The sequence below is a fragment of the Panthera leo genome, chromosome D2 (genome assembly GCF_018350215.1).
Source record: "Panthera leo isolate Ple1 chromosome D2, P.leo_Ple1_pat1.1, whole genome shotgun sequence".
NCBI lineage: Eukaryota > Metazoa > Chordata > Mammalia > Carnivora > Felidae > Panthera > Panthera leo.
Genome location: NC_056689.1, coordinates 75424791 through 75448211, shown reverse-complemented (window position 1 = coordinate 75448211; position 23421 = coordinate 75424791). Strand labels below are relative to the sequence as shown.

The 23421-nt window shown below is 43.8% G+C and overlaps 1 protein-coding gene across 2 annotated transcripts in view; it reads right to left on the bottom strand.

Moving 5' to 3' along the window:
* Positions 1-8138, bottom strand: part of INPP5F (inositol polyphosphate-5-phosphatase F) — an 89696-nt gene extending 81558 nt beyond the window's left edge. Inside the window, exon 1 of one of the 2 annotated variants that reach the window (XM_042909411.1) lies at positions 7826-8138. In XM_042909411.1, the coding sequence (XP_042765345.1) occupies positions 7826-7922 (97 nt within the window). In that variant the 5' untranslated portion in view covers positions 7923-8138. The remainder of the gene's footprint in view (positions 1-7825) is intronic. The other variant, XM_042909410.1, reaches the window with a different exon arrangement.
* Between the last annotated feature and the right edge of the window lie 15283 nt (positions 8139-23421).

Here is a 23421-nt window from a genome sequence, read left to right as displayed (position 1 = left end):
AGTCCATTGAGTTCGAGCCCCGCGTCGCGCTCTGTGCCGACAGCTCAGAACCTGGAGCCTGCTTTGGATTGTGTGTCTCCCTCTCTCTCTGCCCCTCCCCTGCTCATGCTCTGTCTCTGTCTCAAAAATAAATAAAAACATTAAAAAAAAATTTTTTTAAATAAGATTCATAAAGAAAATGTATTTTTAAATGTCCCACTATCAAGTTAAAGAAATGCCTGGTTAAAGTTGAATCGACCTGAAATAAAATGAATTACCTTAAAAGAAATAACAACAAGAAACACTGACCTAAAATCAACCTGTATTTCATTCAACCAGGCTTACCAAAGAAAGCAGCCAGGAGTGGATGCTTTTTTGTGAATGAGAGCAGTTTCTTTAAGGGTCTCACGGCAACCGGAAAATGAGTCATCCTAACAGAGCACGAGATTTAATTAAGATCTTACCAGTATGTGTTGTGATAGTACTATAATGCTAAACGTTCAGGGTTTATCATCAGTTGAAAAATACTATTAATGCATTATTACTTAACATATTATCAACAGCTAGTGATGATTTAAAAATGTATTATTTCTCTATTTTGTTAAACATACTCCAAATGTTCTTCTCAGTTCAATTATGGTCGGTTAATACATAATGATTATAACTTAGACTTGCTAACAGGTAATTGTTAGAGGTTCTAGGACATTGCTGTCACTTCTCAGGACTTGTGTTTGCAAAACTAGATTTTTAAAGGTTATATTTTAAAACATTTGAACACGGCATCTTGGATGGCACAGCCGGTCAAGCATCCAACTTCAGCTCAGGTCATGATCTCACGGTTCCTAGGTTCAAGCTCCGCGTGGGGCTCTGTGGTGACGGCTCAGAGCCTGGAGCCTGCTTCAGATTTTGTGTCTCCCTCTCTCTGTGTCCCTCCCCTGCTCACGCTCGCTCTTTCAAAAATAAACATTAAAAAATTTTTTTGAACAGAAATAGAACAGTTTACAGTTTACTCATAGAGAGATACTGCTTACAAAGACCCAACACATTTAAATCCCCATGAAACCACACCAAAGTTAGCCTATGGCTCTGAGAATCCACTCAACAGCACAAACTAGTTTGATTTGCTAATAGTCTAGTATCTATCTGCAAATACATCACCTAATTTTGTCACGTCTGTGCTGCCGAAGCAAGGACAACCCAATTTTGTCATAAATCACAAGGACCAAAATTAGCAACAAGCGATTTGTGGTTTTTGCATAATGGCCAGTTCAAGAAAAATTAAAATGTCTTCGCATCCCATTTATTTTCATTCAAAGACAGAAGAGATTTATTGAATTCCAGACTTAAATTTTTTTTTTTCAATGTTTTTTTTATTTATTTTGGGGACAGAGAGAGACAGAGCATGAACGGGGGAGGGGCAGAGAGAGAGGGAGACACAGAATCGGAAACAGGCTCCAGGCTCCGAGCCATCAGCCCAGAGCCTGACGCGGGGCTCGAACTCACGGACCGCGAGATCGTGACCTGGCTGAAGTCGGACGCTTAACCGACTGCGCCACCCAGGCGCCCCATTGAATTCCAGACTTAAAAGTCCGATTCCTCCCTTCATGAATAAAATGACAATGAGAAATTACCACGTTTTTTGTTGTTTTTGCTGTGTCAAGTCAGGCAGTGTTCTAGTCTTCTGTTCCTATCTTCTCCATTTAATCTTCCCAACAGACCCTTTGCTGCTCGGGGTACCCAGGGTTGACCAGGGACCAGAATCCTTTCAATTCATTCAATATAGTTTTTACAGAAGACCTGCTATGGGCCAGGCGCTAGAGAAATAACTATAAATCTACACCTCCTTTTTTTTTTTTTAAATATTTATATTTTGGGAAAGCGCAAGTAGGGGAGGGGCAGAAGAGAGGTGGGGACAGAGGATCTGAAGTGAGCTCTGTGCTGACAGGCTGACAGCAGCGAGCCTGATGTGGGGCTTGAACTCACAAACTGCGAGATCATGACCTGAGCAGAAGTCAGATGTTTGACCGACTGAGCCACCCAGGTGCCTCCAATATGTCCTTCTTTGGGCTGAGTTATTAGCCTGGGAAGTTAGGACAAAGGGGAGTCAAGCTGCTGGGCATCGGGGAGCAGCACCAATGCAACCAAATTTCTCAAAAACCAAGCTGTCTGGGCTCCCTGGTTTCTGGCACCGGAATGCTCTAGCCTAAAAGGCCTTGAGACTGCCTCTCCTGAAACCAGCATTTGGCAAGTCGTGGCCTCTGCTGGCTAAGGCCTGGTCACAGCCCAAGCATCTGGGAACCAGGGACTCTACAGAGGTTCTTCCCCTCTTTGAAGGTGGCTGCCCCGAAGACGTTTTCTCCTCCACTCCCTCTCTGCTCTGCGTGCTCTGAAAGGATGCCTGTGAAATTGGATCTAGGACTCCTGATGGGAGACTGGGAAAGGCTTCAAGTTGCTCATCACTGGGTGAAATAGTTCCCATCCAGTACATATCGATGTTTCTGCTCAAAGATCTACCCTGTATCTATTCCCTGCCCAAACTGCAGATGTTCTAAGAACCGAAGAGAAACCTGATAAACTGACCTTAACTGGAAAAACAATTAGTCAATTATATAACAATGTTCCCTGTACTACATGAACTAATTCTGGTACAAGGAGTCAGGGCAGGGGTAGGATCAAAGACTGACCAGTAGTCCCAGTTATCAGCCTTTCATTCTACATAGATCCTTTCTCAATGTGCATGCTCTGACATGTGAGGCTCTTTTACTCTCTACATATGCTACCCTATAATGATTATGATAGCGAAAGATACATTTCAGATATTACCATTAAAATATAAATCCTATAACTGTAGTCAAGAAGGTAGAAAGGTTTATAAAACATTTTTGTCAATACTGGGGAAAATTTGGCTTTAGAGTCATATACTGGGTTAGAAGCCTAACTCTTACTCTTTGAACTTGGACAAATTCATTCTCTGTGCTTCAGTTTCCTCACCTATGAAATGAGGATAATAATAAACCCTCCTCCCGATGTTTATTGTGGGGATGAAATAAAACAGTACGTGTTAAGAGCTCAGAACACTATCTGATTCAGAAAAATGCTCAATAAATAAAAGCTGTTACTATTACTATGATTAATCTCGGTTGACAATGTAGACAACAAAATATGCACAAAAACTTCCCACAATCTGTAAAACTTGATTGCAAAGGTCATCAGTCACCTTAGAAAAACTAGGTTTTTTTAAGCTAAAGAAGTGGGGGAGTAGAAACAGCGGTCTTTTCTATCTTGCACGCACCAATGTTCATAAAAATAAATGTACAATCTAACTGCTAGCTTGTTAGAAATAGAAAATACGGGAGAAAAGGGGTTTGGGGTATAAAACTGATAAACTGCTTAAAGGAAACTGAAGACTAAAGACACCAGGAAAAAACCTAGTTATTCAACAAAATGGTTAAAATATTTTTACAACAGATTTAATAATCCAATTTTAAATCAAAATGCCCAATTACATTTTGTCGTGGTAATTTGTGAATTTTTAGTAAACGTGGTGTTTAAAAAAGATAAAGTTCAAAAATCTTTTTTTTCCCCCAAGTAAACAGCAAATGACACTAAAAAACTCTAAATAAACTGAATATAGTTTCATAAAATACGATTCCTGAAAAGAGATAAAAGTTCTATGTTATTTCAATTCCAGAGCTACAATTTCTCATTCAAAAAGTTAACTTCATATGGCATACTAAAAATAACTTTCATCAAAAAATAACTCGACAAAGAACAGGAACACTTTTAAACGTTTCTGTGAATTCTGAGAGCCACTATCCCCTCCAAAAAAAAATGTTCTCTGGTATTCATTAGAGTATCATAACTATAAATATAGTTTACAGGCTTATGAATGTTATGTATATGACAGATGCTCGCTCTCATCTTTTCATGGTCACTCAGTCTCAGAATAGAATGAACCAATACTCAGCAGGAAATTACATAACACCGTCATATCAGACAAAGCCACAAGGCTAGTAGCAGCAATGTTTAAGACTAAAGAGATAAGACCTTATCACCCTTCCCCAATAGTAGACTGTTTTATATTCCTTTTTTTAAGTCTTTAAATTATAATCCTTATTCTCAGATAGTAAAACACCACTCCAGGAAGATTAGTGAATATTCACACGGAGCTTTATCATTTTCCCTGGCAGAACATAAGACAATCTCTGGTAGTCATTACCTTGCAAGACAGAAGCATCCACCGAAAAGCAGTTGCTATGTATGAATACAGACTCCTCACTACCCTTAAAAAAGTGGAAACAGCAGAAAAATAAAAAAATAAAAAAATAACAGCACTCAAGTGTTTAGCTAGAAGAAAAAACTGAAAAATTCAAGCAATGTTAAGAAAATAGGGAATACTACCACAGGGATTTAAAAAAAAAAAAAAAAAGGTGATACTAAATCAGATAGAAAAATAACACAAGTGGAAATACACCTTTCTCATGGTTATTTCCTCACCCTGCTGGACAGAGATTTTCTGCCCCAATTAGAAGATATTCAAAACAGGGCTTAAAAAGAATATTAAGCATAACACAACATCCTATTTTTATGGCAATGACATCACTGAGAGAAAACCCGGACTTTAGCTCAACTCAACCAAAAATGCCTTCTTCATCCTAACTACTGTAAAGCCCACATACCAAGATGAGGAAAGTCCTTGCCTTGGGGAATACGCTGCCCAACAGGAAAGAAGCAAGCAAAGTACTACCATGTGATGCAGTATGGGCTATAATCAAAGTGTGTACTAAGTGTATAAAGCACCTAGAAACACAATAAAGGTGACCGGTAATTCTGCCCCAGGGATGTGGGCCTGGGTGAGCACAGCGGGGAGGCGGTATCTGAGCAGGGACTTAACAGAATAAATTAGGCAGGAAAAGGGGCTGACAAACATTCCAGGCCAAGGAAATGGTCGTTTAACTTTAAATATCAATACAGATTCTTTTGATGTCTCTAGGAAAAAGACAAGTCCTGTTTCAGGTGGTTCAATAGCCGAAAACAAAAACCACAATGCCCACAGGCTTTTTTTGGTTTTAGAATACTGCCCTTTGGAAGAGAAAAAAGGAGTTGGTCAGTAACCCATTCAGTTAAATAGCCAATAGGAAGCAATGAAAGATTTTAAATGCTGTCATTACAAACAATAGCAAAGCTGTCCGTAAAAGCAGAGGGAAAAGAGCCAATAAAATGAAGACAATATTAAATGATTCTATAGAAAAAGATCTGAAAAACACTTATCCAATTAAAATACCATTATTAATAGCCATTCTTTAGAAAGGACCTTGAGTACTGGATAGGAAAAACTATTTGGAAAAGTTAAATGCACGGGATTCTTTATTCACTGGCTACACTTGAACACACCTGAAGACCAAAACAAGCTGTTACTTCAAAAACATAATGGCCTCTTCCTTCCTCTAGATTTTTAGTCTACTTCTGTCTGTGGTCTGCTATATCCTCAGAAGTGATATGAACTTAATTGCACAGACTACAATCATTTTATTCAGGAAAAAAAACTTTTAATTTGCCTTCTGATATGGACTTTGGATATATAAACAGTAATTCAAACCACATGGCTTAATACAAAATCTAGGCCCACATTACCCTGTGAATATTCATTAAAGGCTTATGCCTGTGACTCACTGAGCTTCTTGAGCTCAGAAGTAGGTGTTTCGGTAGCCTTCCACTGAAAGCATACAAGAAGAGTTGACTTACTTCACTTTGAGTAATTTATGCCCAAGCAACCATTAGGATTGGAGAGCCTCTTGTGTACAAGAAACAAACACAAACCAAGGAAAAGACAAATAATTCACCTAAAACCCCTCCTATTCTCAAGGTTTCCATGACCTTACTTCCTTGCATGCAATCCCACCAGCTTGGTTCACCTCTGTCAATCTTAGAGGCCAACAGAAAGGAGAGACTAGCCCTAGAAATGGAAACAACCAAGTCCACCCTATTTATATAGGTCTCAATCCACGGCCCAAATTCACAGGTGACCACCTAGAGAGCTGTTTTTTATGAAACACATTAATTCTTGTCCTCCAAGATGTACACTGAACAAACACCGAACAAATTAGTGCTGTTTTAAACACATTTTATGTACAAGGACTCCAAAGCCCAACCCTCATTTTATAGTCCAGGAAATGCGCCACAGAAAAGTGTTCTGCCGGATGAATTGGAGATGATCTCAAGTTCATCCAGCTGTAATAGCCAAGCCCTAAGAATCTAAAGGGTCGGCTGTTAGACAGCCTGGAGAATTTTGCAATCTACCTTTCTTCAAGGGGCATTTGAAGCCTTACTCCAACTGGAGGGGCAGAGGGGTGGGAGGTGTTAGGCAAATGGTCAAATCAGAAAAAACAGAGAAGAGAATGACTGGAGACTGGTCAAATTTATCCTGTCTACAGCAACTTCTGTCCCAAGATCATCAGGAACCTTATCTGAGCGTGGTAGTTTGTCTTTACTCTGAGTAGAGGAAATAAAATGTAATTGCAGGAAAATACAGCCAGAGCCTAGGAAAAAATAATAAGTTCTCCTTCACTGCTCTCACAAATCAACTAGCAGGCCCCCATAAGAAAGCAGTGGAACCTGCCAGAAAGCGTTCTGGCAGGCTCTCTCTGTGAACCCAGGCAGGTTACTCAAGTTTCACACGTTGTCTTCTTCTCACCTGAAAAAGAGAATACCACCACCTGCTTTGTAAGGTTGTTGTGGGGAATGGGAATAACCTATTAAGGGAAAAGGTCCGAGGAAACCATGTTGTTATAAACACTAACAGCTGTCATGTGAAAAAGCTCATTTGGACCTTCTATACTTCTCAATTCATACCATGGAATTCTTGTCTACAATACACACAGAATTACAGATAAATTTTAAATGTTCTGGCTATTTCTTTAAAGAGCCCTGTCCTCTCACTTCTCCTAAAATGAAAGCTCTCGGAGGTTCTCAGGAAAAAATAACTGGGAACCTCAAAGGAGAGGTGCACTGAGATCCCCCCCCCCACCGCCCCCCAATAAAGGAAACCGCGTCCTGGACTGTCAGCTCTTTGAGGGCAGGAACTGCTCTATTTAACTCACCACTGTCAACTAACTTTCCTAACACAAACTCATCGTTGCAGACTTAGGCACCTCCTAACAGCTTATATGACACCCAAATGCGGCCCCACGACACATCCTGTATCACACAATACTGAGTCATACAAAAGTATTAAAAGTTTAACATTACGATGCAGTTCAACTGTAACACTAAAATCAAAGAAAGGGTGCTTTAAATCGGGTGCTTACGAGGTAGGCAGAAGGAAGTCACACCTTTAACAAGAAAGGACCAGAAACACACAGATGTCAACAGGGAGTGAAGCTCTGGCAGGACGTTCCACTGAGCTGGTGCGTCGGTTCTGGTCTGAGATCCGGACGGGATTCGAACCCAGAACTTGTCTCAGAGGACGTGCCAGAACCGCTCCAGAGTGGAAGAGGCCTCTAAGGCCAGGCGCACCTCGCCCCAACTTTCCGACCCCGCGACTCAGCTCGGATCCGCTCCCCACCGGCAGCAGAGCGGATCTCGACGCGGAGGCGCGCTCGGAGGGACGAGGGTCGCCGGCCCTTTGTCCCCAGCGGAGGGGAAGGGGCGAGGCAAGCGCTCCCTCCCGCCAGGAAATAATGACAGCTCGTGCGCCTCCCCTCGCGCCCGCCCCGCCCCGCGCGCCTGAGCCGCAGTCGGCGCCCGTCCGGCTGCCCGCGGCTAGGGGCCCGGCCGCGCCCCCTCCTCGCCCCCCACCCCGCCCCGCCGCACCGGGCCCGAGGCCACCCCGCGCCGCCAGTCTCACCGGGTCGGAGCTGGAGGCCGCCGTCGCGGCGGCTGCACCACAGCGCGCGCTCGCCCTGCTGCAGGATGTAGTGGTCCTTGGCTTGGAAGAGCTCCATGCCGGCCCCAGGCGCCGAGAGAGGCAGCGGCGGCGGCCGGGAGCGCCCAGGTCTCCGCGGCCCCCGGCCCCGGCGGCGGCGACCCGCGGGGGGCGCGCGGGGCGTACTAGTCGACTGGGGCCGCCAGAACCCACGCCTCGAGGAACGGCGGCTGAGGGAACGCCCCGGCGGCCAGGCCCGCGGGAGAAGAACGCGCACCGGCGGCGGCCGCGGCGGTGGCCTTGGAGGCCTCTCCCTCGGCTCCGCCTCTTTCCCGGCCCCGCCCCTGGCACCTCCCCCGGCTCCAGGCTCCACCCTCTTTTCTGGCTCCTCCCCCGGCTTTTCCCAGGCTCCTCCTCCTCCCTGGCTCCTCCGCGCGCCTTTTCCCTCTCGGCTCCTCTTCCTGTCCCTTCCGCCGCCCTCTCCTCCAGCTTCTCCGGGGTTTCTTCCCCTGGCTCCTCCCCTCAGGCTCTTCCTTCTCCCTCCTCTCCCCCTCCTCCACCCCTCCGCCCGCTCTTCCCAGGCCCCTCCCCTGGCGGGCCCGCCTTCCCATCTGGGGCGAAAGCGGGCAGAACCCGGGTTTGACCGAGTTAGGGGATGGCTGACCTGCCCTGTGGCCCGTGGAGCAGAAGCTCACTCGTGGGGTTTTTCTTCCCATGCTGGCTCCTCGTGGGGTCTTCCCCCCCATGCTAGCTCCTTTCACATCCGTACATCCAGCCCCTCCCCCCCTGGGCCTGAGCAGCCGCAGAGACCCGGACCAGCAGAGCCGGGAAAAGCGACCCAAGACGATGGTTACTGGGGTCTAGCCCCAGCCAGACCCTCCGCTGAGCAGGGCCGTTCTCTGTTTTGTATTTACTCTCAGTACCTTGTGACGTTTGACAACAGCAGGTATCCAATAAATGCACATCAAGCAGGAGCATGTAAAAATAGAAAATACACAAGTATTAGCATAGGGCTCTAAATAGCGAGGAAGAAGGCAGCAAAGTTCAGAAGCGATCATGTCCCGAATTAAGCAGGATGGGTCTGAGAAGGCATCAAAAAATATGTCGATCAGTGGAGTGAAAGGGATCTAGTTTGACAAGGATAAGATGTCTGGTGGAGGGTGGAAGCCCTCCAGAATATCTTTGAGCTATTTTGAAAGGTCAGGTGGTATCTTGAACCCAATGCGGCTTGGGAGTCAGGTACCCAGGTCAGCTCCAGCTCCAGGCATGATCTAGTGTGTAATCTTGGCAAGGTCTCTTGGTCTCAGATGGTGGTTGGACTAAATGACTTTTCTTTTTTAAAGTTTAGCCGTTTATTTTGAGAGAAAGCAAGAGCAGGGGAGGGGCAGAAAGAGAGTGAATCCCAAGCAGGCTCTGCAGGGTCAGCGTACAGTCCTACATGGGACTCAAACCCATGAAACCTGAGATCATGACCTGAGTCGAAATCAAGAGTCAATTGCTTAACTAACTGAGCCACCCAGGCGCCTCTGAACTCAATGACTTTTAATTACATTCTGTTTTATAAATCTGTGACTTTTGCTTGTCCTATCTCTTGTATTCTATAATGCTTTAGAAGGAAAGAAGAAAAAATGAGGTAGGAGATAAGAAAAGGAAGGCAATACTTTTAATCTTCTGCTTAGATAAAAGTGAGAGGGCCCCAAAGCAGCAAGGAATTCCACATTACTAATTATTCCAGCCCACACTGATTTCCCTGCTGAATTTCCAGAGCACAGAAAGACCTCTGGTGGCAAAATGTCTGGAATCTCTGATAAGCCCCAAGCACCCTGGACTGCCCAGATGTCTTCAACATAAAGATCAAGAGGAGTGATTACTAGAGCAAATCTTTGTGATGTGACTTAGACACAAGATGATGGAGATAAGTTTCCGTGAAATCATCACTTTCAGATTTACTGTTGAATTCAGCCATATGCTGACTTTATTTAGCAAAAAATGAGTAGGTGATGAGAAAGCCCTATGACAGTTTGTTCTACAAATTATATCATTATTTTTAATGAATCACATTGCCAGATGTGAAGAAAACAATGCTATTGTAATTGAAAACAATTGGCTAGTTGATTGAAACTTCTCCTGATGTTTTAAATCAGAGGTTCCAACCCTAGCTACTTATTAGAATCACCTGGGGAGTTTTTCAAACACACCAACGCTAGAACCTCAGACTAATGAAATCAGAATCTAATTGGGGTTGGCTCTGACATCAGCATTTTTTTCCTCAGCTACCCGGAAGATTCTAATGTGCAGTCAGGGTTAAACAACACTTTTAAAGTGAAATTTATTGGAAAAATCTGCCCAATAGCAGCTTAGCAGAAACAGCAGTCAATCATTAACTAATACCATGGAAGGGGGTGGTTACCTATAAATTCAGAGTTAACAAGCAGAATCTTTAGGAGACAGAAAACCTGAAGAAAAGTTGCTCTTGGACTCTGACTTTCTCCCTCTCTCTCTAAATGGATGCCTGGCTGAGCAGAATGAGTGAAGCGAGTAAATGCTCTGTCCTCGGCAGGTATCACATCTCCAGTCTCCTGCCACAGCTGCCTTGCCTTGCTCTTGCTATGGACTTCCTGAACCTCAGGCCCGCTTCTCCATTCCCTTGCTGGCTTCCCCATCTTGGTCTGTGGCTACTGGCTAGCCTTTATCACTCTCTTCCAACTTCCTAATTCAAGGCCCTCTTGCCCTTGAATAGTGTTATCCGGGTTGTACTGGAAAGTCTATGTGATGCTGTTTTGCTTTTTAAACAGGAATAACCATCATGCATGTTACCTACCTTCTGTGTATGGTATCCTTATGCCCATTTAAGTATATCCCCTAGGGAGTTAGTTGTACTGGACAGCTCCGAGTGACCTCAGTCAAGTTACTTAATCTTTTTTAGTCTGTTTCTTTATATATTAAAAGAGATGATCACTAAGGGTTCTTCCAGCCCTGAAATCAATGAACATGAAGAAATGTGTCCACATAGTTAAACCTACGCAAATAATGATGGTAAATGACTCAACTCTGATTATTGATTTGGCCTTCAGTGTCAAGTTTACTATTTGTCTCTGAGATTTTTGGGTTCTGATTGGAGTCTAGTGTCCGCTGGTGAAATGTGACTTTTAACATCATTTCCTGTCTACTTGCCCACAGTCTTGTATGTTGTGTGTCTATGGGAACTTTCTTCAGTCTGGTTTGTGTATGAGAAATCTCCCAAAGGAGGGAATTTTAAAAATACATGTTCTGCCTGCCGGGAGGCTGCTAATTCATAGGTCAGCAGTGCAAGTAGTTAAAGGCACAAGACACTTGGAAGCCAAATGTTTGCGTTTGACCAGTCCTCAGCCAATTTCTCATGGATTTGTCTGCCAGTAAACTTGTGCTACCTCCTCCCCTAACTTCATCAGGGACAATTGGAAATTGTAACAACCATCTCAGAGCACTTTGACATATATAAAACTGCTTGAAAAGCACCATGGAAGAAAAAAGGGAAAAGCCTCTCAGGAGACTGTCACATTGGTCCAATAGAAAGATACCACTCTGTTCACTGGAGAAGACCATCTCCTTCATTTCTATACTTTGGAGGGCTAAAAAGTACTCACTGTTGGGGTGCCTGGGTGGCTCAGTCAGTTGAGCATCTGACTCCTGATTTCAGCTCAGGTCATGACCTCACGGTTCGTGAGTTTGAACCTTGCATCAGGCTCTGCGCTGACAGTGCATAGCCTGCTTGGGATTCTGTCTCTCACTCTCTCTCCGTGCCTCTCTCAAAACAAATAAACATTTTTTTTTAAAGTACTCCTTATTTAGTTGTATGGCCTGATAAAAGTGTCCACCTAAATTATTGTTTAACCAGCTGTAATAATTTGTGTGTGTGTTTGAAAGAGAAAAAGGAATCGATTCTTTCTACATCTAATCTCCTTCCAGAGGGAAGGTAATTAGCCTTTATAGTGATGATTTCATATTTGTCTAAAGCCAGCTGTCTCTCACTTCCTTTCTGTTATGCATTTACTTTCCAATTAAAAAAATAGTTAAATTAGATAGTTCTAAAAAAAGCTGTTTTGAAAAAAATGCCCAAGATATACTGTTACACACTAAGTCCAAATTGCAGAATAGTATTTTAAAGTATCCCATTTGGGTTTTTTAAAAAGGGAGAACGGGAGAGAGGTGTTTTTATAGGCCCAGAACATTTCTGAAACAAAACAAAAAAAAGTACGGTTACTTCAGAGGAATGATGATGAGGGAGCGTGGGCAAGCTGAGGACAAAGGACAGGCTAACAGCATTCCCCCCCCACCCCCAACAAAGGTGGGATATGCGTGATATTCCTCGACACTCCTGGCTGCCCCAGAACAGGGGAAAGGAAAGAAAGCAGATGGTTGACTGATAGAGATCACAGTCATGCAGGACAGGAGTCTCCTTCCATTTATGGATAACTTGGTAAACTGCAAGAAAAAGGCAATCTTATCCATAGCCTAATCTCCAGAAACCTATAGACTCTATTTCCTGGAGCCCAAATATCACCCTCATCAAGATGTAAGGAGGTTTAAGTGCTTGCCGCGGTGATGTGGGAAACAAAGGCAAATGAAAAATTAAATCCCCTTATGGCCAGCAGCCCAATGACAAGTCCTCGAAACAAGTGGAGTGACCTCCCTCTAGGAGCTCAGCTGCCATGATGATGACACTTTGCTGAGGGCAAAATGGAATCCTGGCTTAATATTATCCCAACCCCCTAGGATCCTGTAAGTCTCCTTAAATGCATAAAAATTCTTTCGCAAACCTCCTTTATCTTTAACCCCAAGTATATGTTAGCAATTATACTCCGGACTTATGGCCCCCTGATGTAGATCTGAAGGGTCTCATGACTGAGGTTTTACTAAACAGTAATAAATGGTGTTTTCCTCACAACAGCCAGCCCCTCAAGGTCCTGGAAACCTTGCTTCCAAAATTCCTTAGAGACTTATGCTGTCCCTAACTATAATCAGTCACTCTTCACAATCCCAGTGCAGCTCTTCCTGCCCACCGGTCCTGTCCCCGTGCTTCAATGAACTTACCTTTTTGCATCAAAGACGTCTTCAAGAATTCTTTCTTGGCCATCAGCTCTGTACCCTACCATCACCCCAAAAGCCCATCAATGGGAAGGAGAGATGGGTCTGGCAGGGGAAGGGAGATCAGAAATGTAAGGACGGCAAAAACTTCTCCTTTTCACTTTATACTCCTGTATGATGTTTCTGTTTTTTTAACCATGTGTTTTTAATGCTTTAAATTTTAAGACAAACAAGAAACACTAGTTAAATGTGTCTGTGTAAAACTCATTCTTCCACCACACACAAAAACATTTTTAGGTAATTTATTGTCTAAGGATCTAGAACCTTTTGTCTTCACAAGTCAGCAGTCCAAGGCATGGGTCTTTTCATTTTTCATATTCTGCTTAGTATTTTTGAGCTTTCCTAACTTCTTAAATGCTGTCAAAACAAGGTATAGTTAAGTATATAAGCCATCTTTCTGCACAGTATACTTTAAAAAATTTTTTTAACATTGATTCATTTTTTTGAGAGACAGAGAAAGACAGAGTGCAAGGTAGGGAGGGGCAGAGAGAGAGGGAGACACAGAATCCGAAGCAGGCTCCAGGCTCTGAGCGGTCAGCACAGAGCCATATGCGGGGCTCGAACCTATGAACTGTGAGATCATGACCTGAGCCACAGTCAGCCACTTAACCAACTGAGCCACCCAGGAGCCCCTGTATACTTTTTTAAATGGAGCAAAAGGAACAGAGTTGTTTTCTTAGGCACGTTTTCTAAACCACAGCAATAACTGTGGCTTGTTCTTCCTCTCTGCCAATTATAACTCTCCAGTGGATGGCCTACTGGGGTCGGTACCATAATAAATCAATAACAATTGTCAAAAATGCTGTCTGTTAGATAATCATGTCAGAGATTTTTAAAATGTTTTTTAATGCTTATTTATTCTTTTTTTAAATTTTTTAAATGTCTTTTCGAGAGAGAGAGCGTGAGCAGGGGAAAGGCAGAGAGAGAGGGAAACACAGAATCCAAAGCAGGCTCTAGGCTCTGAGCTGTCAGCACAGAGCCAGATGCAGGGCTCATACAAACTGTGAGATCATGACCTGAGCCAAAGTCAGACACTCAACTGAGCCACCCAGGTGTCTGTAGAGATTTAAAAAAAAAAAAAAAAAAAATGCTTTGTACTGCACCAGAAAACAGCAGGGGAACTTGCTCCTGCAGAAACTTACATCCTTGAAATGCTGCCCAGTAGATTTTAAATCCATTGTTTCTTCTCTTAAAGAAAAAGAACATCTCACTGTTTTTCACCATTTTGTAAGGGTAGCACTTAGTGACAAGGAAATACAGGGTTTCAGTTTTCCTACTAGTGGCCCATCCTTTTCCCTCTATTTTCCAGCAATTCTTCAATGAGCCTGAGGAAGCACAGAGAAGGTGTATATTGGGGGAGGGGTTTCTGGACTGCCCCGGACTGAATGGGCAAGGGGGTGGGGTACCCAGCTGGGGGAAGTGAAGAGTGGAATAGTATTTGCAAAGTCCCCAAGGTGACCTTTTAACAAGGCTCATGATGAGTAACCAGATACCAGCTGCGGATGTGGCAAACATATTTCAAAATCTGGCCATTTCATTAGTATCAGAGTAATGTTGCTGCTTTTTGAATATGGCGAAATCCTGACATTTAAGTTGCCTGTAAGCAGTGCCTTGCTTCTCATGGTTTTTCCCACTGAGGTTCTATGATTTCATCAAGATTCCAGGTTGTAGGTGTGATGCTTGTAAAACTGTAGCCCAAGGGACTCAGTCCAGGGCAGCACTGAACTTAAAAAAAGACCCATTCCACACAATTAAAAATAGTTTAAGGAAATGCAAGTCCTTTGTGTGTGTTTCTCAACTGTAAGTTGTTTTTTTAATCTTACTTTTCTTCTCACCACTGTCTTCATACAGCACAGATACTCCTAACCCTCTCCAGGCTCCTTCCTCTTTTTCAGTTCTTTGCTGTGAAATCTGACCCCAGGAGAGTCAGGGGCCCTTCTTGGAGGATGGGAAAGGGAGAGAGATAGCAGGAAGCTAAGCCAGAAAGCTCTCCAGCTGCGGGGCAAAGGGAGCTGGCCGGAAACACCCAGACATTAACAATGCTGTCTCATTACTTCAGTGGGAGCCTGTTACTCCCTTGGGATTCAGTATAACTATTTTCATTTTGAAAAAAATGTGCCCTGTAAATATTTGGGGGGTTGAGGGGGACCTTCCATTCTGAACTTTTCTCCCCTTGTGAATTCACGATGAAAACTGGAGAATTTGGCCCCGAGGAGGATAACAAGTTTGAGGGACTGATGTTCACCTGCAGAAACAGACCAGCCCCGGTCTGAAAGCACTCCCCAGCACACCACCAGCTCCTTGTTTCCTGCTGACCCTGACTATGATATCATAGGATATAATTTGATGTAACAGCATTACTTGCTATTCTGCCTGTCGAGCTTGGAGCTGAGAAATCCAAGGGGGATGGGGAGAGACAGGTAGGAAAGAGTAGTATAAGGCAAGCAGTTCAGAGGGGATCTCTTTTCTTGTTCTCCTCTGCCCACCCCCCTGCTGGCCCTGGGCCCTGCCCCAGCCCCAGTAGACAGAAGTGTTTACCAGTTGCATGTGACCCCATCAGCGCTGGCCAATGGGGAGCCCCCGTCTGGCCACCACCTCCATTCACCAAAGCCCTGTGGGCCAACAAATCTCCCAATTCTCTCTAAGGCCGGCTTCCTTCATGTAAAATGCAGAGAAAATAGAAAATGTTCTTTATAAGTTTCTCAGCAGGATTCAATGAGGTAAAGTCTTTGAAAGGGTGTTCTGACCTATAAAGTGTTACAGAAATGTCATTTTATAATTTTGTAAAAATCTGCTTTATGTATTAAGGGTCTCCACCAGATTTCAGATGATTTCACAGATTCCTAACATGTTTTATACATGTACATATACATTATGTTAATATATATTAAAGAAGAAATATGTTAATATATCCATGATTCAGATGCTTTTAGCTCAAATCACATCACTGGGAAATAGGAGCAATTGATATTAATCATGTAACTAGAAGGTGGATGTTGGCCTGGATTCAAATTAGAGACAGAGGATTTGCCCTGAGGCTAATGACACATAAGCTTCAGGACGTTTGGATGTCATCCAAAGCTCTGTCCCAAATTCTGTACCCTTTCTGTATTTTCCTTTCTAAGAGGACCCTCCATATTTTAAAAAGCATTAGGTACCACAAGCCTTGCTCCCAACACTAGCATAAAAGAACATTCTGTGCTTCTACATTCTAGAAGAATTTTGTGCCTGCTCTTTGTGTTCTCTTGATTTGTCCTTCCCTCTTCAGATCATTCTCTGGCATCATTTTAGCCCCTCCCCCCTTTCTAACCTCAGATATACTTTCTGCTACCTCCAATTCTTTAATCCACTAACAATCACGTAGCTGGGGAACACATGTACACACACACCCACACACTCACTTCTCTCAAGTGATAAATTTGGAGATCGGAAATAGTGTGTTCAAGAATAGCACCATTCATCCCAAATGACTCAGAGAGCTATTCCCAGTTTATGCGGAGACTTTCTGGTGAAAATGGAACTGGGAAGAATTCTTTGATTCGATAATGCTAGGCTTATAGATTTTCCAGGAGAAGATTCAAAAGTACAATTATTAGGAAGCAAGTGTTTTCATCGTGTGGTATTAGGCTAGATTGTCTCTGGAAGAAATGGAACACTCCTTGGGGCAAGGTATACTTGCCCTTGAGTGATTCAGAAGGAACCTGGCCACACCCTTTCCTGGTCAAGGAACTCTCTGGAATGAAGTAAGGCACACAGCCCTCTTCCAACTCGTAGGAACCCAGGCTCACCCCTCAACCCCAAAACGCACACGCACACACACACACTCCAGAGCCAACAGAAGGACATCCTTAGTCACATCAGGCTGAAGCCCAAAGTGGTAAATACTTGGGGAGACAGAGGGCAGGTCCCAACCTGTTGGAAGGTTTGGAATTTTCTAAACAGATTGGGAGACATCAGACTGGAAGGGGACTAAGTGAAGGCAGGAGGCAGACACTGAAAAATTGGAGAAAGAGAATTAAGGACACGGGTAATATCCATTCAGAACATTCTCTGAAGGCCTAGCCTTCACCCCACCCCCACTCTGAGTGGCATGAGGAAAAGACGAAGTCAGATGAAGGCAGAGCTTCCAGCCCTTCTACTGGACTGCTTTAGGTGGCTTACCTGACATTTCACTAAAAGCCAGTTGAAGGGCACCTGGGCGGCTCAGTGGTTAAGCGGCTGACTTCGGCTCAGGTCATGATCTTATGGTTTGTGAGTTCAAGCCCCGCATCGGGCTCTCTGCTGTCAGCACAGAGCCGGCTTCAGATCCTCTGTCTCCCTCTCTGTCTGCTCCTCCCCTGGTCTCTTTCTCTCTTAAAGATAAATAAAAAAACATTAAATAAGTAAATAAAAAATAATAAAAGCCAATTGAAACCCCCAGAGGCAGCTGAATAATAGCCCTCGAAGATGTCAGATCCTAATCCTGGAACCTGTAAATTATGCCTTACAGGGAAAAAGTGTCTCTGTCAATATGATTATGGATCTTGAGATGTGATTAAGGGTCTTATCCTGGATTAATTGGGTGTGCTCTAAAAACTCTCCTTATACCCTTATAAGAAGGAGGCTGAGGAAGACCTTAAAAGTTCTCATCCCAAGAAAAAGAACAGTAACTATGTGAGGTGATGAATGTTAACTACATGGTTGTGGTAATCATATATATATATATATATATATATATATATATATATATATATAGTTGATATAGATCAACTATCTATCATTTATATAAATCAGTTCTTTATGCCATACACCTAAAACTAACAGCGATGTTGTGTATCTATTATAGCTCAATTTAAGAAGAAAAACAGGAGGCTGAGGGAGATTTTACACACAGAAAGAAGGTGATATGAAGACATAACGACACTTGAAGATGCCAGCCTTGAAGACAGAAGTCGTGTGTCCACAAGCCAAAGAATGCTGGCCGCCACCAGAAGGTCCATGAGGCAAGGAACCGATTCTGCTGAGACCCTCGGACGGAAGCAGGGCCCGCTGGCCCCTTGATTTTGACCCTTTGACCCTGTGAGGCTGATTTTGGACTTCTGAGCTCCAGAACCACAAAAGAATAAAGTATGTTATTTTAGGTCACCATTGGAAATTAATACAACCCCTGTTAGAATGACACAGGTGTTTGGTCTGGCAAGGATGGGCAACACCAAGTTCTAATCGTCAGATGTGACAATGCTGACTCATGTGTCACTAGCAGAGAGGCCTGTTGTGCCCAGGCCCTTCTGACCTGAGGGAACTGTGTGGGTTTCCTGGGGCCACCTTACAGACCACCACAAACTCAGTGGCTGAAATCAACAGAGAGTTATTTTGTCACAGTTCTGGAGGCCAGAAGCACCAAATCAAAGTGTTGACAGGACTGCTTTCTTCTGAAGGCTCTGAGAATCTGTTTTATGCCCCTTTCCTGCTTTCTGGTGGCTCCTGTGATCCTTGGTGCTCCTTGGCTTGCAGCTGCATACCTCCGGTCTCTTTCCTCTGTCTTCGCACAGATCTTCGTATGGTGTGCGCCCTCGCAACTCTCTTCTCTTCCCCTTTCCTGTCCTTTACGAGGGCTGAGGTCATTGGATCTAGGGCCCTCCCTAATCCGGGATGATCGCATCGAGACATCTTTAAGTTAATTACATCTGCAAAGACCCTACTTCCAAATAAGTTCACAGTCACAGGTCCCGAGTGTTAGGATTTGGACGTATCTTTTGCAAAGACACTCTTCGACCTACTACAGCGGCCAATGCCCCCCCTTTCTCACTGGGTGGGGGAATTACAGAGAACTCTAGTAATCATCCAGCTTAATAAAGACTCAGCAAAATGCAGCAACCTGTCTAGGAGCAGGCAAACATTTCTAACCTCAGACCTCATAGAAACCAACCTTAGCATTTCTAATTTTGTGTGATTCCCAACACACTACCCAGACTCTTGGTAATTCCCTACCTAGGAACAATTTCATTTACAATTAGCTTCAAACATACACTTCACTCATCTTCACACGACTCCTTTTGTCAGAAAAGACAAGCATACCATACACTAAACATTAAAACCAGGGCTTCGTATTTCAAGTTTACATCTAAGAGATTTAAGAAAACATTGCAGGGGCGCCTGGGTGGCTTAATCAGTTGAGCCCCAACTCTTGGTTTCGGCTCAGGTCATGATCTCACGGTTCAGTTTGTGAGTTCAGACTTCTGAGCCTTGCATCAGAATCCGCTTGGGATTCTCTCTCTGGCTCTTACCCTCTCTCTCTCTCTCTCTCTCTGCCCCTCCCATGTGTGCTCTCTCTCTCTCTCTCTCAAAATAAATAAATAAACTTTAAAAGAAAGAAAGACAGAAAGAAAAGAAAGAAGGAAAGAAAGAAAGAGAAGGAAAGAAAGAAAGAAAGAAAGAAAGAAAGAAAGAAAGAAAGAAAGAAAACATGGCAGTGTCTGGGGCACCTGGCTGGCTCAGTCAGTAGAGCATGTGATCTCAGGGTTGTGAGTTCTAGAGTAGAGCTTGTTGGGCATAGAGCCTACTTAAACACACACACACACACACAACAACAACAACAACAACAACAACACAACAATAATTGCACTTCTAACACTTCCCTTTCTGTACCTGTTGCTAAATGATAATGTTCTCATAAAGGGAAAATCTCTTTAAAAATTAGCTGATTTTACATCCCAAAGCAGCTATTCTGACATTTCAGAATATAGATGATTCTTCACACTGGACGTACAGGAATCGCCTCGTGGTTCACAAGGCATTTTCTTTTTTTTTTTTTTTTTTTAATTTTTTTTTTCAACGTTTTTTATTTATTTTTGGGACAGAGAGAGACAGAGCATGAACGGGGGAGGGGCAGAGAGAGAGGGAGACACAGAATCGGAAACAGGCTCCAGGCTCCGAGCCATCAGCCCAGAGCCTGACGCGGGGCTCGAACTCACGGACCGCGAGATCGTGACCTGGCTGAAGTCGGACGCTTAACCGACTGCGCCACCCAGGCGCCCCAACACAAGGCATTTTCTAGTTCTAAAGCTCTTTATATGTGTTATCTTATGTGAGATAATGGATACCATCAAGACGTCCCGTGGAATGTCAGCCGGCAGTGTCCATTTACCGCAAAGTGTGTTGGAAAGGAAAGGGAGAGTCATTTCTGAGGTCTGTCCTAGACATTGCCACTTATAATACCCACCACGGGTTTGAAATCTCTCTTTTGGGCCGGTAGCTACTTACTATATGACACTTACAAGCCCCCAAGCACTTGTCAAGAGCTGTGCTTGCCTCTGCCCTGCTCACTTCCTGTGTCAGTTTCACGGGGCTGTTGTAAACAGGTTCTACCAACTGGGTGGCTGAAAACAACAGAAATCCATCCTCACAGTTCTGGAGGGTAAAAGTCCAAACTCGGGGTGTTGGCGGGACCATGTCTCTCTGAAGGCTGTAGGGAAGGATCCTTCCTTGCCTCTTCCTGGCTTCTGGTGACTTCAGCCATCTTGGCACTTCTTGGCTGGCAGCTGTGTTATTGCAGTTTCTGCCTCCACTGTCACATGGCCGTTTCCCCTCTAATCCAGCCTGACATCATCTTAACAGCTAATTCTATCTGCCAAAAGCCCTATTTCCAAATAAGGTCACATTCATAGGTTCCTCAAGGACATGGATGGGAGGGGGGCACTATTCAGCCAAGTACACTTGCCCAAGGAACTTTTGTAGGTCTCTTTGGATGGCTTGATTTTCTTTCACTGCCCCCTTTTAATACACCAATTTCTTATGTCACTTAGAAAGAAAAAGCCATAGGGGCACCTGGGTGGCTCAGTCAGTTGATCGGCCAACTTTGGCTCAGGTCATGATCTTGTGGGTTTAAGGCCCGTGTCGGGCTCTGTGCTGACAGCTCGGAGCCTGGAGTCTGCTTCAGATTCTGTGCCTCCCTCTCTCTGCCCCATCTCTGCTCACGCTCTGTCTCTCTCTGTCTCTCAAAAAATGAATAAACATTAAAAAAAATTTTTTTTAAAAAGAAAGAAAAAGCCATAAAGACTTTAACAGAAGCCTATACAAATTAATTGTATCGTTTCCTTCTATTTCTAGAGAGTAAAGATTTATCTTCTCTTAAGGAAAGGTAAAACATCAGCCATTAGGGAATTTAGTATGACAGCCACCAAATTACTAAAGTGTGAATATCAGCAGCCGTTTCCCTCTGTTCCAGGAGTGGATATTGGATGTGTGCCCTCAGGAAGAGTCCTGCCTCCGCCAGCCAGCCCATCTGTGATGACATACCTAGAGCTTTCAGAGCTGTACCAAGCAGGTCTCCAAACTGGTGGTCTGCCACCCATCCTTCTCCATGCCCTCCCTCTGCCCTTCAGGCTGAGCTCCTAAGTAGGGAAGGACTATGGCCGGTACTCAGCTATATCAGCAACTCAGCCTGCCATAAGACAGTGCCACTGACCAGGTGGCTCAAACAATAGAAGTTTCTGGGGCGCCTGGGTGGCTCAGTCAGTTACGCGTCTGACTTTAGTTCAGGTCATGATCTCGTGGTTGACGAGTTCAAGCCTCGCGTTGGGCTCTGTGCTGACAGCCTCAGAGCCTAGAGCTTGCTTTGGATTCTGTGTTTCCCCCTCTCTCTCTGCCCCTCTCCCATTCACATTCTGTCTCTCTCCCTCTCTCTCTCTCAAAAATGAATAAACATTAAAGATCGACATGTCATCAAGGTTGATTTCTTCTGAGGTTTCCTCTCCTTGGCTGGCAATTGACCACCTTCTCACTGCGTCCTTACGTGATTATTTCTCTGTCATGTGTTAGATGTGTCCTTATCTCCTCTTCCTTTTAAAAAAAAATTTTTTTTAACGTGTATTTATTTTTGAGAGAGAGAGAGGGAAAGACAGAGTGCGAGCAGGGGAGGGACAGAGAGAGAGGGAGACACAGAAGCAGGCTCCAGGCTCTGAGCTGTCAGCACAGAGCCCATGGAGCTCAAACCCACAACTGTGAGAGCAGGTGCTGAGCCGAAGTCGGACGCTTAACGGACTGAGCCACCCAGGCGCCCCTTGATTGCCTCTTTAAAGACCCTATCTCTAAATACAGTCACAGTCTGAGAACTTCAACATAAGAATTGGGGTGGGGGGGGACACAATTCAGCCTGTAATAACATTCAAAGATCTCTTCAGCTTACCTACTCTTCTCCCCATCACGCCCCACCACCCTTGGGGCTCCATCCAATCACCCTACAAGATGAGGAAGGAATCTTTTCTCTCAGCCCAATGTGAACTATATTATATAATATAGACATATATAAGACAGATACATGCAGCAATCTACCCATGACTGATCGATTCTGTGGGGTCCTTAGATCATTGAGAGTACCTATTAAAAATGATCATTTCAGAGACATATTGCAAATATGAACTAAGAAAATGGGGAAAAACAGAGTCAGGGAATTTAGTTCCATTATTCATTTAATTGAAAACAACAGGTTTGCTGTGTGCTAAAAATAGCGCCAAGTGTCTGAGCCAGATGACTGCGAATAGAAAACTCATAAAGATCTCAATCATAACCAAGACCTAATTTGAGGAAGAACCTCCTTAAAGCACACAAAAAAGGCGAGCAATGGGTAATAAAAAGTCTAAATTTCAGAGCATGAGAGTCAAACGGTTGTACACATAGAAGAATAAGACGAAACAGCTATTCGTATTTGTCTTTAGGGCTTGAGGAGAAAAACCGTTAGCAATGTTCTAGAAAAGAGTTAACACTGCAGCTGCAAAGTAAGCATGCAAAAACTATCCCTAGCACCAGGACAAAGGATTCCTCTTTCAGCAGGTGGAAGAAAACCTTTTTGAGAGTTAGGAAGTATGAGACCAGCAAGCTTATCACTAATGATGATGTAAAGAAACAATGGATGCTTTTTCAGGTCATGAGCTTGGTGTCTGTTCCAGGCTCTATGTGATTCTCTGTAACAGTAAAAGTTGAAAGAAAGAAAGAAAGAGAGAGAGAGTGAGAGAGAGAGAGAGAGAGAGAAAGAAAGAAAGAAAGCAAAGAAAAGCATGAGGTCAACAGGATTTATATATTTTTAAAAATGTTTATTCATTTTTGAGAGACAGAGAAAGACTGAGTGCAAGTGGGGGGTGGGGCAGAGAGAGAGGGAGACCCAGAATCCGAAGCAGGCTCCAGGCTCTGAGCTGTCAGCACAGAGTCCTATGCGGGGCTCGAACTCACAAACCGTAAGATCATGACCTGAGCAGAAGTCAGACACTTAACTGACTGAGCCACCCAGGTGCTCCCAACAGGATTTATATTGATTTCACATATTAAACAACAAAACCCATAATCTATAGAATTGTTGATTGTACACCTGAAACTAATATAACACTGTTATGTTGACTATACTGGAATTAAAATAAAAAAGTTAATAAAAAAAAAACAAAACCCTGCAATGCTGGACAGGCATGCCATTTACACTC